This window comes from Sorghum bicolor, chromosome 2 (genome assembly GCF_000003195.3).
Source record: "Sorghum bicolor cultivar BTx623 chromosome 2, Sorghum_bicolor_NCBIv3, whole genome shotgun sequence".
Taxonomy (NCBI): domain Eukaryota; kingdom Viridiplantae; phylum Streptophyta; class Magnoliopsida; order Poales; family Poaceae; genus Sorghum; species Sorghum bicolor.
In genome coordinates this window covers 75,971,723-75,987,153 of record NC_012871.2, presented here as the reverse complement: position 1 = coordinate 75,987,153, position 15,431 = coordinate 75,971,723, and the positions used below count along the sequence as shown (strand labels likewise).

The 15,431-nt window shown below is 41.7% G+C and overlaps 1 protein-coding gene across 1 annotated transcript; it reads left to right on the top strand.

Moving 5' to 3' along the window:
* On the top strand, positions 4,203–10,453 carry LOC8074423 (potassium transporter 7). Its single transcript, XM_002463320.2, has 9 exons — positions 4,203–4,632; positions 5,514–5,757; positions 6,133–6,378; positions 6,473–6,526; positions 7,779–8,039; positions 8,120–8,172; positions 8,251–8,365; positions 8,463–8,717; positions 8,987–10,453. Exons 1-9 carry the CDS (start codon positions 4,597–4,599, stop codon positions 10,087–10,089), a joined length of 2,367 nt encoding a protein of 788 aa, XP_002463365.1. The 5' UTR covers positions 4,203–4,596; the 3' UTR covers positions 10,090–10,453.

Genomic DNA, 15,431 nt, shown 5'->3' with positions numbered 1-15,431 from the left:
GGTCAAACTTGAAAATGCTTTAACTCTTCAAAATTCTTAGAATGATTTATAATTTGAAACGGAGGGAGTACATCATAAACTTTAATCGATTGCTAAACCTCCAACCATGTTGTGTAGTGAAAATTTCCGTTGTCGCAATTTTCAGTAGAAGGTATACATTACGCGACCATGTCCTGAACCAATGTGTACCCTATAGATAATTGACTCTCTCTCTCTCTCTCTATAATCACCGTACAAACTAAGCGCTTATATGTGAATGTATGCACACATGTTCTCTCCCGCGACTATCAACCATAAGGCCAGCTATCCAGAGTTAAGGATAAACGTGTTTGAGAAAAATAAACCGGCAGGTTCTGAGTTAAACAAAATCAACAAGTACTTCCTCCATCTCAAATTACAAGTCATTCCAAGAATCTTGAATAGTCAAAACATCTTAGATTTGATTAAATCCATATGATAAAATAATAACATATATGATATCAACTAAGTATCATTAGATTTCTCGTTAACTTTTATAGTATACTTATTTGATGTCATAAATCTTTATAATTTTCTTTATAATTTTGGTCAAACTTGAGATTCTTTGATTCTCCGAGATTCTTAGAATGTCTTATATTTTAGAATGAAAGAAGTACCTCACTGTCATCAACATTTAGTTAAAAAGGACCATAAGGACCAAAGCCATATGTCTTTAATAAAAAAATATTAGGGTAACCTACAGGTTGCAGCAGTCATATAGGTAGCCACATACTTCCTCTTTTTTTCCCACCCCCGAACGAAGTAAGCTTCTATAGGCAATCAGCGGCAAAAACCACCATTATTCGTTACATCGTGCCTTGTTTAGATGTTAAAAGTTTTTGAAGTTTCACACTTTAGCACTTTCGTTTTTATTTGACAATTATTGTTTAATCATAGACTAAATAGACACAAAAGATTTGTCTCACAAACTATAGACAAACTATATAATTAATTTTTTTTATCTATATTTAATACTCTATACATGCGTATAAAGATTTGTGATAAAAAAATCTTATAAACTTTTAAAATTTTAGGCGCATGTAAACAAGACCTAAGGCCTCGTTTAGTTCACCCAAAATAACAAAAAGTTTTCAAGATTCCTCGTCGCATCGAATCTTGCGACATATGTATGAAGCATTAAATGAAAACAAAAACTAATTATACGAATCTTTTGACCCTAGATAGTTTATGATTGCACAATATTTGCCACAAACAAACGAAAGTGTTACAGTTGCGAAATCTAAAATTTTTTTACATTTAAACAAGGCCTCAGTATACACGCGTGTAAATGAGGTGAAAGGTGACGCAGGCCGGTACGGTCGTTGTTGTCTTGTCGAGAAAGGTTCCAACGATCGCGTTCGCCCTTTTGTCATTTTCTTTATATTTTATTTATTAAAATCAGTGTATATATTAGTATATATATTGGTATATCAGATACAGGGTCACAAGCAAAAGCTGTCTATATCCTCTCCATTATACAGTTACTCCCTCGTCTTAAATTATAAAACGTTTAACTTTTTTGACCTTAAGTTTAACCACCCGTCTTATCTAAAAAAACTTATACAAATATAGTAAAATTTAAGTTATTTTTAAAAAATTATTAATAAACCAAATCACGACAAAAGAAGTGATATTTTGCTTAACTTCTTGAATAAAACGAGTAATCAAACTTAATATAAAAAGTTAAACTTCTTATAATTTAGGATTGATAAAGTACAAAATACCCAGCCGTACGTGTCGAAATATCAAACATGCAATCGAGTCATTGACCCATTGTGCGGCTACGATTATTCTGTACGGTCTGTGGGGCGCCAGACGACGTCACGTTGTGATTGTTCCGTTACACCAGAAGAAGTGGTCAAGGATTTCGTTCAGGAAAAAAAGAGGGTGTTCCGGAATTTGTGCTAATTCTTGAGGGGACTTTAGAGATATGCTTATCATTTAGAAAAGAAAGGAGAGTAAAATATTGACCATGTGTACAAAGTACAATTACTTGATGGCTTCCGCTCTGCGTTGCTTGTTTTGAGAGCAACAGATCGAGTTTTGCATGAATTGAGACCTTGTTAGCTAGACGAAATATATATATCCATACTCACTCGATTGTTGAGTTTATTTTAGGTGGACATATATATATGTAAAAGGAAAAGATGTGTACATATATAAATTTCAAATTAGATTAGTATATTGCTATCGTGTTTATTTTCTTTATACTCCACCTAAAAGATTTTCATCCATCCCATCGAATCTTTGGACACATGTATGGAACATTAAATGTAGATAAAAAATTAAACTAATTACACAGTTTGGTTGAAAATCTCGAGACGAATCTTTTAAGTCTACTTAGTCTATAATTAGTCTTAAGTGCTACAGTAACCCACATATGCTAATGAATAATTAATTATGCTTAATAGATTTGTCTTGTAGTTTCCACACGAGTTATGTAATTTGTTTTTTTATTAGTTTCTAAAAATTTCTTCCGACATCTTTACCACATATCCGATGTAACACTCAAAAATTTTCACGTACACATCGTCTTCATTTTGACGGAGTGTGGGACCACAAACTAGTCGTCGATAGCACAATAATGTGTGCAGTGCAGAAACTTCCGTACGATGGCAAACATAAAATACCATTAAATAAAAACTTGGAGCTTGTTGTAAATACCATATATAATTCATGCGGTTACAAATCTCAAACAGATGATAGCTAATCATGAGTCTCAAGAGTCGTCGAGCTTCACAAGATTAGGCAAACATCACCATGGGCTGGGCTAGCTTCATTAGGCTAGCGACGATGATGTGGTGACATCACGCATGATTGCGATAGGTCCATACATACAACAAATAATGAACATTATATATATTCAGAATAATAGCATGAACTTAATAACTCAATCTCTTCTCAATCTATTCGCTTTAAAATCGATCGGGACAAATGTGCTTGTCCACTTGTCTACAGCAGCAAGGTTTCACTCATTGTACTTGTGGCTCATCATATATTATTATCTGTGCTAGCACAACATAGTAGTTATATATATTAAATTCAATTGTAGCCCCACTTGCCAATGATTCGCAACAAAGCATATATATATATATATATATATATATATATATATATCATACCATTATAGAAAAATAATTGTAGTCGCAGCCAAGGACAATAAGTTATTATGCTGCTTAGTAGTGAATGGTGGTCTTAATAACAAATCAAGTTAGCTTTCTTGTAGTATAATTTATCAGCTCAGGTTCAAAGTCCTTGATTTGATGGTATGTTTATATTTTTCTAGATTTATTCTAGAATTTAACAACATATTTTTTCCCCAAAGATAGTCAAAGTGTCCATCAATAATGAGACATTTATAATTTCTTCAATCTTATCAGCTTAATCTTTCAAAGATGCTCATTAAGATACGATATATGTATTGTATTTCATAGGAGTGAGTTTACATGTGTGATTGATTTCCTTCTCAGCGTGGCCTGACTCGCACCAACAATGTAGGCTTCCATCGGCCAAGCTTTTCAGCTCCAACATCGGTTTGTTAGCTCCTATTCACTCCATCTATTCTTTTTTACATGTCATATTAATTTTATCCTAAGTCAAACATTATTATCTTTAACTAATTTTTTATAGTTTTATAACATATAAGTAAGTTATGTATATATTATAAAGTATTTTTTACAATAAATCTAAAAATATTAATCTTATATTATGAATATAAAATTTTAAATTATGACGGTTAAAAATATTTGGTTGCACGTGTCGCCAGACCTTTTTTTTTTTGACAAAGTGGCTTACGTTTGCTCGCTGTTCCGAGACCTGTTCGTTTGACCTAAAAATCAAGACTATATTATTTGTTAATTTATTATAGCAGACAAATTTAATAGATAAGCATAAGCGGCTCATATAATCCTACGGTACCATACTACTGTACGTGATTGGCCGCACGAGTATCCACAGCATCCTGTGGCGCACGAGATGCTCCGTGCCCGTGTCAAAAATCAAAATCCGCGGGCGACGGCAGCGCGGGCCCCACCGTCCGGGCCACTTCCCGACTGGGGCGCGGGTCCTTTCTCCTTTGTGCCCGCCGGTCACGACCGCTCGTCCCACTGACACGCCGAACCCACCCCACCAGCCGATGCCCCCATGGCCCAGCACTCCGGTCCCACGCGCCAGATACGTCTCCCGTGTACAGTACTTCCTCCGCCCCGGCGCCGCCGCAACCCGCGTCACGCTGCTCTTACGCGTCGCCAGACGCCCAGCCCAGACGGCGACGTGCGCATCAAGCTCCCTCCAGTCTCCCCTGCGCCCGCGCCCTCCTCTTCAGCGCTTCGCCTAATCGCCTCTCGACGACCTCTCGCCTATATATAAAAACTACTAGACGAGGGGAAGCTTCTCTCCTCCGCCTTATCCCGCCGTCGTTTTCTCAGGCCCTCCTACTCGCGGTCGCGGGCGAGCCCCCCGTGCCATGGGCGTAGCACCAGCAGTGGCTTCGTCTGAGCTTAGCCGTTAGCCCTCGCTTCCAGCTTCCGCTTCTCCGTTGTAGCTGCCTACGCGCCCGCTTCCAGTGGAAGGGCCGCAATGGACGAGGAGGTCGGCGCCGCCGGGCGGCAGCAGGTAACGGCTCGATCGATCCGCCCCTCTGCTCTGGATTCGTGTCTGGTGGTGTCTCTAAGATTCCGTTCGATTTTGGTCGTCCACCGATCCGGAGAACGCGAGGAGCTGTCGCGGGCGCGTGTTCTGATTTTGGTCAGTCTCTGTCTTTTTTTTTTTAAAAAAGAACATTTTGGTCGATCTCGATAGCGTGTGAATTGAGTTTGGATCAATCGCTCTTCGTAGTTCGATTTTGGTTTCGCGATATGGGAAGGAGTTCCTCCGTGGAGATTTGCGTTGCCGGCACGGCGAATGCGAGATGTGGCGTTACCCGTGACCCGTGTGTGTCCAATCCATTGCATCGCTGGTTGGCCAAGTTTCTCTCGCCTTCTACGGTGCAGATGTCTGGGTTCATCAGTATCATGTGATTGATTTGAAGGAGCTGGGTCAACGTTTGCCTGGTAACGTCTGCTCGAGTTTTTTCAATCAATTATAGCAGTACCACTCGTCATCGTACTTGCAGACTTGCTCACGGCGAAAACCTGACCTGACCATGACCGCCCCATATATTTTTCACTGTTTTACAGTGTTGACGCATCATTATGGTTTTCAAATCGACGATTGTACTTTTTTCCTCGCATAAAAAATTGTGTGCAGTTTTTTTTTATTTCGAATAATTTTAGGTCGAATTTCCTAGAGCAAACGTCACTTTCAGTACTTTAATTCCGCTAACAATCACCGCCAATACATCAGCAGTTTCGGCTGGTGAGGGCTATTGCCATTGCTGAATTGCTTTGTTTTGGATTTGGCTACTGGATTGCTGCTGCTTACTGATCACTAATAACACCTCCTGCCAGCTGCTACTCACAACTGACATGCTTATGGTTGTTTGTTTAATTTTGCAGGTTCAGTGGAAAAGTTACTGCAGAACTCTCTCCCTCCTAGCGTTCCAGAGCTTCGGTGTGGTGTATGGAGACTTGAGTACATCGCCTTTGTATGTCTACAGAAACTCATTGTCTGGGAGACTGAACGATTACCTTGATGAGACAACCATCTTTGGGTTGTTTTCTCTGGTGTTTTGGACCTTTACACTTATTCCGTTGCTGAAGTACGTCATAATTGTCTTGAGTGCGGATGATAATGGGGAAGGTAATCAACTTAATTGCAATATACCTTTCTGCACTGTCTGAGTTGTGTCACTGTTATTCTTTTTGAAACGCATATGCTGTATTTTAAGCTAGTTTTCCTTGAATCTCCAGAAAGCGTCTTTAGCTTAGGACATGCCAAACTTCTGTTTGGTTATGCCATTATGTACGTGGGATACAGAAAAGGGCAAGCTGTGCAACAATAATGTTCGCTCAGCTTTCTAGCAGTTGATTGTTAAAAAAAAGTTGTCTAGTTGTTGATTTTTTTTAAAAAAGGTTGTCGACCAGTTGCTTTATTTACATAGCTAGCGTGTTTCTTTCTTGGTACGCATGTTTTTAATCTTATTATGTTACCTGATCAAATTAATGTGTTATACAGGTGGAACCTTTGCTTTGTACTCACTTCTTTGCAGGCATGCAAAATTCAGTCTGCTGCCAAACCAGCAAGCCGCAGATGAAGAGCTGTCAACTTATTATCACCCAGGCACTGATCGAACTGTGGTTTCCTCTCCATTCAAAAGGTTTCTGGAGAAGCACAGGAAGCTGCGGACCTGCTTACTTCTTTTTGTTCTGTTTGGTGCGTGCATGGTGATAGGTGATGGTGTCCTTACACCAACTATATCTGGTATGCATTCCATCTCCTAGTTTCTTCACTTTCGTTTAGTTATGCGTTACAGTTTTTTACTCTCCTGTGACATCCAATGTTGTGCCTAATGCAGTTTTGTCAGCCATCTCTGGATTACAAGATCCTGCCACAAGTGGACTAGGAGATGGTATGTTTGGTTCTATTTTCTTTACTACTGCCTGTTGTTTTCGAGAAATTCATTGTTGTACTCCCTCCATCCCAAATTGTAAGTCATTCCAAGAATCTTGGAGAGTCAAAACATCTCAAGTTTAACCAAATTTATATGGTAGGATAATAACATTTATGATATCAACTAAGTATCATTAGGTTCTTTATTAATTATATTTTCATAATATATCTACTTGATGCCACAAAACTTTGTATTTTTTTTTATAATTTTGGTCAAACTTGAGATGCTTTGACTCTCCAAGATTCTTGGAATGACTTACAATTTGGGATGGATGGAGTAAAAAACTGTATTCTAATCGTTTTATATTTAGAGTGATCGTCTTCAGAAGGTGTTCCATTAGTCATGCTTATAGAACACCAGGTACTTGGAAGTTTTGTAGCCTAGATTGGAATTCAACACCACAAACTATTTTTCTTAACTGATCTCCTAGATTTGGGTAGTGTGCTGAGGGGCTGAACTCAATCTGTAATTTAGTATCCTTGTAATTTGCAATATGGATCTAAATTTCATTTTTTTTTAGAATACCGGAGGGGCCGGAGCCCCTACAGAAGAATTATTTATTTAATGCAAAGTTTGGATACAAAGACAAAGTTACAGCAAAGCAAAAAACCACTTCATTAACCTATCAAAATGATATTACCTTTTGTTATGGTAGTATGCTGAAAAATCACTTCATTTAATGTTTGAATATCTTGTTCTAGTTGTATAAATTTTCAAACTTACTCGAATGGGGAAAGCACTGTCATCTATGAATTGCGAAAATACTGACATGGAAGTACGAAACCTATCATGATAAAGTGTGATTCAAGTTTCCTGTAAAATAGTAGCAAGAACTGATTTGCGAAAATGAATTTTATTGAATATTTCAGAGTTTTGTTGCTTATTTGGCATGTGCTCAATTTGAACCTGTACATCTCCAAAATTGCATTGCGTGCTGTATGCTGATTCTATACATATTTCAATCTGATGGGGTACATGAGTGTCGGAGTGTGACCTGTCTTGACACATATTGGTATTTCTTTTATATGTATGCTCTTGTTCCATATTCCTCGCAAAAGAAACGTGCCACATGACAGAGAACTAAACACATAAATGTTAATTTATGTGAGCAGGGGTTTTGTGCATTAGGAACACTAATTATAAACTATATGTAATGTTTTTTCTTTCTCAACAAATACATCATCATCTTGACCAACTTGCTGTTACACAGGATGGATCGTACTCATTGCATGTGTTGTGCTTGTTGGCCTCTTTGCTCTGCAGCACCGAGGTACTCATAGAGTGGCATTCTTGTTTGCTCCGATTGTTGTGTTCTGGCTCTTGAGCATTGGTATCATTGGTCTATATAACATCATTCACTGGAATCCTAGAATATTTGTTGCTCTTTCTCCACACTATATTGTGAAGTTTTTCAATAGAACTGGAAAGGATGGTTGGATATCTCTTGGCGGAGTACTTCTCGCTATCACAGGTGAATTCAAGTAGACCAGCTATTGCCTGTTTTTTTCCCCAAATGAATAGCAGTCTTACAGATTTGTGTTGCACATGCAGGTACTGAGGCTATGTTTGCTGATCTTGGCCACTTCTCCGCTGCATCTATCAGGGTATGAAGAACGGTTTATATGTTAGTCAAAAAACTTTAAAAGGATTTTATGCATAATTCAGTTTTTGTCTGCTTGCAGTTGGCTTTTGCCGGTGTCATATATCCCTGTCTTGTACTGCAATACATGGGACAGGCTGCATTTCTGTCTAAAAACATACCAGCTGTACATAACAGTTTTTATCTTTCTATTCCAAGTAAGCTTCAGAACACTAAAGATTTCTGTGACTTGTTGCTCCATATGTTGCCGAAAAATAGTGTTGACTGTTGAATCATATCATATCACGCTTGCAGGTGCTTTATTTTGGCCTATGTTTGTCATAGCAACTCTTGCTGCAATTGTGGGCAGCCAAGCTATTATATCTGCAACCTTTTCTATCGTTAAGCAATGCCTTGCCTTGGGATGCTTTCCACGAGTAAAGGTTGTGCATACATCAAGGTGGATCTATGGCCAGATTTACATACCTGAGATAAATTGGATTATGATGGTCCTCTGTTTAGCTGCGACACTTGGCTTTCGTGACATAACAGTGATAGGAAATGCTTACGGTAAGCCTGACCATTTCAGTACTGCATAAACTGGGAAAATCCTATCAGACTCATGCCTTTTATTATTATTATTTTGGAACCATATGATGCTTCCGTTTACATCACTGCATATTCTCCATTTCATTCAAGACCCTCATTTTATCTTGTCTGGCATCTCTCCATGTCTTGATGCGCATTGATCTTGTCTGGCATCATATTTTTCATGAATTCCTCATACTGAATCAACCCATCACTGACTCCTGCTCCCTTCATTTGTATGATGATCTCAGGTCTCGCCTGCATCACAGTGATGTTTGTCACCACCTGCCTGATGTCATTGGTCATCATCTTCGTGTGGCAGAAGAATCTCCTCATCTCCTTGCTATTCCTCGTATTCTTTGGGGCACTTGAAGCCGCCTACCTGTCTGCAGCAGTGATGAAGGTTCCCCAGGGAGGCTGGGGTCCGATCGCGCTGTCCGCCGTGTTCATGTCCATCATGTACGCGTGGCACTACGGCACACGGCGGAAATACCAGTTCGACCTCCAGAACAAGGTGTCGATGAAATGGATCCTGAACCTGGGGCCGAGCCTGGGCATCATGCGCGTGCCCGGGATCGGCCTCATCTACACGGAGCTGGTGACGGGCGTGCCGGCCATCTTCTCGCACTTCGTCACCAACCTGCCGGCGTTCCACCAGGTGCTGGTCTTCGTGTGCGTCAAGTCCGTGCCGGTGCCGTACGTGCCCATGGACGAGCGGTACCTCATCGGGCGGATCGGCCCCAGGGAGTACCGCATGTACCGGTGCATCGTCAGGTACGGGTACAAGGACGTGCAGAAGGACGACGAGAACTTCGAGAACCACCTGGTGATGAGCATCGCCCGGTTCATCCAGATGGAGGCCGAGGAGTCGGCCTCGTCGGCGGGGAGCTACGAGTCGTCGCCGGAGGGCAGGATGGCGGTCGTGCACACCACCGACACGACGGGGACCGGGCTGGTGGTGAGGGACTCATCCGTCGACGCAGCAGGCACGTCCCTGCCCCTGACCAGGAGCAGCAAGTCAGAGACGCTCCGGAGCTTGCAGTCCATCTACGAGCTGGAGTCCGTCGGCGGCGTCAGCCGGCGGCGGAGGGTGCGGTTCCAGATCGACGAGGAGGAGCGGATCGACCCGCAGGTGAGGGACGAGCTGTCCGACCTCCTTGAGGCCAAGGAGGCCGGCGTGGCCTACATCATCGGCCACTCGTACGTGAAGGCGAGGAAGAACTCCAATTTCCTCAAGACGTTCGCCATCAACTACGCCTACTCGTTCCTCCGCAAGAACTGCAGGGGGCCGTCGGTGACGCTGCACATCCCCCACATCAGCCTCATCGAGGTCGGCATGATCTACTACGTGTAACCCAGCCGGTGCCAGCAGGCGACCTCAAAGCAGCACAGGATTTTTGTGATACTGCTGTTTTGGACCCAGACTTGAGATAGTTTGTGCTCTGATTTGCACCGTACGCGTGTAGTGCTTTCATCGATTTAGGTGCCTAGCTGGTGGCGTAAATGTGACAGTAGCAGAATCGGCCGGTTAGCACCGTTTGTACTCCAGACCATTTGTAAATAGATCGTGTTCATCATGGAAATTGTAAGCATTAGCTTGACAAGCCTACAGCATACAGATTTGAGCATTCTTTGTCTGTGCGTCAATTATAACATAATAAATACGTTTCTCACGAGAAACTGACGCTCGTTTGGATGGTGGTATGCTTATTACACAATATGATCATGTCATCATGTACCATGCGTTTCAAAAAAGATCATGTCATCATGTAACGTGTGCTTGGAAGGGAATTGCAACTAAGGCTTAGTTTGTGTTTGACAAATATTGTCCAATTAATCGTGGACTAACTAGACTCAAAAGATTCGTCTCGTAAATTACAGACAAATTGTGCAATTCATTATTATTTTTATCTATATTTAATACTCTATACATACACCATAAAATTTGATGTGACGGGAAATCTAAAATTTTTTGCAAAATTTTTTGAAACTAAACAATGCCTGAGGTCATAGCGCCACACGTCATAGAGTTGTGTAGCTAGCCAATCAGCCTATCATTTTCTTTTGCAACTATCATTCTTCACCAATGCCTCGTTTAGTTCCGAAAAGATTTCGGATTTCGGTACTGTAGTATTTTCGTTTTTATTTGACAAACATTATTCAATCATGGACTAAATAGGCTCAAAAGATTCATCTCGTGATTTACAGACAAACTGTGTAATTAGTTTTTGTTTTCATCTATATTTAGTGCTTCATGCATGTGCCACATGATTTGATGTGACGGAGAATCTTGAAAAGTTTTTGAATTTCGGGGTGAACTAAACAAGGCCCAAGTATTCAAGTTTCAAATGGAATTGAAACAGTCTAATCATACCGTAACGACCATGTTCATTATATTATTTATTCTACCGAATCTTGTCCCGGCTATGTGTAACACCCTGTGTTTTTCACCATAATAAAATTGACCAAAAATTTAAACTTTTTGGAAGTTTACAACAAATTAAAACTTAACTAGTTTATTTCCCGTGAAACCATTTTTGAAAGTGTTTTTCATAAAAAAAAACCTTGCATTAAAATTCAGCATATGCATTATGAGTGTTCGGGTGTTATTTGTGTGCTTTTCTAGAATTTATTTGCGGCGCTAAATTATTTTTCATGTATTCCCAAATCTCATTATATTTCCATAAATTCCCAATCCCATGTATTCCTTGAATTCAAATGGAAATAATTGTTAACCCACTCCATGATTTTCTGGAAAATTTCAAAAGCCGTCGCATGAAGATACGACGATGGACTCATTAGCGATATCTGCGTCGTTCTACTCTCGGAGACAACAGCACACACAGCACCTCGGCTCGGACTGCTAGTGCACGCGCGTATGCGTGTGGAGGAAGAAGCACCGCAGCTGCCTGCCATCCACCGTAACTCCACAATGGATGCCGGTAAAAATCTCGAACGTTCGGATGATGTCTTCTTCCTGGCGTGTCATCTCCAGCAGTAGTACTGTGCTCCCCAACAGTAGCAGCATGTCTCCAAGAAGCCGGCCTGTTGCCAGGTCGCATGCTGTGCCGCTGCCATGTTCCAGTAAAGGCTAGCTTTAGCTTTGTGTGTGCGCCGCACGCGTGGACATTAAGCCACTGCTACTCTACTCTACTGCTGGCAAAAATGCCTTCCCAACTGGAGCACGTGAAGAACGCCAACGGCTAGCCAAACCAGCTGCAGCGCACGCGATGCAGTCCATCAGGATGTTGGAAAATATCCTCCACCACGATGGCCTTGACGCTGCCTTGGAGCTCACTCCGGAGTCCCTCGACGCTAGGCGGAGCCGCCACAACCCCAGCCGGATGCTGTCATCGTGTCGCTTGGCCCTACAGTCCAATGCCACATGCTCACACTCTCTAGTCGCCCTACGTAGCACCTGCGATAAAAGCAGAGGAATGCCGCCGGCGCTAGGATAGCATCACGGCAGGCCGTTGGCCGTCAGAAAATCACTGTCGACAGCAGGGGACTCCAAAGCACTCGCCCCCCCAAGCCACTATAGCGCCGGGACTCCACGCCATGCTATCGGAGCTGCTTCCGAACCTCGCCGCCGGCCACTGCACTGGGACCGAGCCTCACTGGAGCTGCTCCCGTCCCCGACACAACGGCCATACGAGCAGAAGATGCCGCCGCCGCGCAGACGCTCTATGCCGCCGTGCCGGAACTCCATCTCGGTCTATTACCGTTGTTGCCGTAGCTAGTCCGCTGTCCGTCCGCCGTGCCCTGCCCCTCTCCTATCTCTCTTGCCCCGTGCACGACTGCACGGAAAGACGGAGATGTGTCGACGTAAAAGCATCCGAGGCCGTCCGTCCGTCCGTCAAGCCACATCCCCAGCCAATGGGAGCTGGCCATGCCATTTCACGAACGGCCAAGAGCACTTGGCTATTCACATCACATCAACCAATGACAACAAGACAAGCTCACAACACAGTGAACGAGCGGGTTTACGGAGCAGTGCCATACAAAGACTACGTTCGGTACAGAGGTGCAGCTATGCTGAGTAGAAAATAGTAAGCGCACCCACGAGTTAGACACAATAAACTGACTGAGTAAGCTCATTTTTCCCATTTTTGGAAAAATCCTAGTAAATTCCTAAAAATACTAGAGCAGCTCCAAGGCCTACGCAGAACCTTTCCCATGCCTTCTCGACCATCAGAAATTCTAGAAATAATTCCTAATATCCTTGTTGTAACCCTTTATTAAAGCTATAATGATCCATATGTCCATCATCCCACCTCTGAATCCCTTGATTTCTTCTACTCAAAAACCTTCTAAAATGAAACCCTGCACACCCATATCCTTTTTCATAATTTTTGGTGCCCATTTAAATTCTAGTTAAGTTTTTTTTTTACGTTTTCTTTTATTAGCGCTAACCCATAGTTGCACTCAACTACTAATTAACACATCTTAGCACGAATATATATATATATATATATATATACATGTATATGCCACTAAACTAGCTATCGCTATACCCAATCTATATTTGTAAATATATATGTATATGTATATGTATATATACACGTACCTAGCGTATATATGTGGAACGACTCACCTAAATAACAATACATCACACAATAGGGTCAACCCGTCTGGGACCGCTTTCTCTTCCTTTGGTCCATTATGCCTGTTTGTTCCACCCGTTGGGTGTTTTTCTTGTTTGTCAACGCTAGACAGCGTAGGGTAGAAGAAACAGAGAGAACGAGATGGAACCCAGAAGCAGAATTACATAAAAACGAAGAAACAAGAAGCACAGGAATCAGAATCTCAAAATAAGAACATAATCACCAGCGAGCGGAGGCAAGTCCTAACACCCACCTACCTCTTTTTTTTCCTCCATATATCGTGCCACATCCATTTTTACAGCACCACCATATTTTACCATTTCCACTACAACACCTACCACCTTTCATTAATTTATATTGACTACATCATTCTTTTATTTGAGTATGAGTGATATGGGATATTGTGTCACGAAATGAGCTACGTGATATTATATAAATACTTGTGATATGTTGCAAGCTTTTATAATACATAATATGAGTATACAAATCTCTGTGACATTCCATAAGCCTTTAAAATATGGATGAGCCTGAGAACATGAACCGTGTTAATCAGATATAATCTAGTGAACTAAAACTTGTCTTTGACGGGAGCGAGTGGGGCTATTTCACGTGGTGTGGACTACCTTGGCAGGTTCGCCTAGTGAGGGTTCCTGTGGGAGATACTCGCTTCGGTCATATAAGGACCGGTTCATTTGCCATCTCACCTAGCCAGAATATCGTACAGCCACATGTCTGTATGGGCAGACTTGGTCTCACACCCCGTTAGGTAGAAATACAACTACTACTAGGAGGCCGGAGTGGCAACGGACTATCAGGAGAAGACACGGTTGCTGGGTGATCTTCCGTGGTCTGGTCGGCATGGTTGCTATGTGATCTTCCATGTAAAATTACTGTTGTGCCCTATGTGAGCATTGTTTATTGAATTCGGATGTTGTGTGATCATCCCTAAATTGGATGCTGTGTGACCATCCAATCATTGTGTATTTCCAACCCCTGAATAGGCCGTGGTAGTATTGTATGGATATCTAAGGTCATTCCGTCCGGGTACGAGATCTCGGTAAGCCTGTTGCACCACTGGCCCTGGTGTCGGCTTTGCTTACCATGTGGGGAAAAGTGTACAATCTCTGCAGAGTGTATTGAATCTATTCGAATAACCACGTCCTTGGAATGGGCAACTACTGGGATGAGGTCTCAAATGATTAGATGCTTTTATGAATAATGAAACTATGATACTCTGGTAAGTTGTAATCAATTAATCTAATAAGTTACAATTTATAAACTCCGGGAACTGGTGAGAAAGGGTAATACTCTCCCAGGGCCCACACACATATTATATTTATATGTAACTCCATTTGTGACAAAAACACTTTCACCATCATCTAACACCTCCACATATAGCCTCTGCGATCCACCTCACTTTATGGCTTGCTGAGTACTTTGTGTACTCAATCTCCTCCATTCCATGATTTTAGGAGAGAAGCTGTCGGAGCATATATGAGGACGGGGCTATCAAAGCTACGTCAGGATGGGACAACACGAGTACACTTGAGGATGAAGATGTACAATTACGCAAAGGAGCTACTCGAGGACCACTACGATAAAGATATAGGAATGAGTTTAGGGATAAGGATTTTCGTCCGCACTCCAAGTTGCCTGTAGGAATGGAACCACGACATAGTAGGATCGCTGTGTTAGAACTCTGATGTATATCACAAGGCCAATGGCCCAAGCTATGTAGATACAAACTTTGTAACATATTTTCCCCCGTTATTAATAAAAGTATGGTTTTTGATATCAATCTTGTTCAATCTGTGCGTATCAGCTACTGATCCAGGGACTGATACGTGATGCACAGTGGACCCTAAAATAAGGGCCCGACACTATGTTGAAACATTGTCAAAAGTATCATCCTGCATATAAGTTTTTTTTAAAAAAAAAATATTTAAAGCTTGTTTGAGTATATAAGGCCAGTCTCAGTGGCCCGTTTCAATGCACTTTTCCAAAACAAATTCGCAGACAGGGCATCAATGAAACGAATAATGAAACAACGTCCACAATGCATGAGTTTCACCTTGACGTTTCCTAGGCTGGG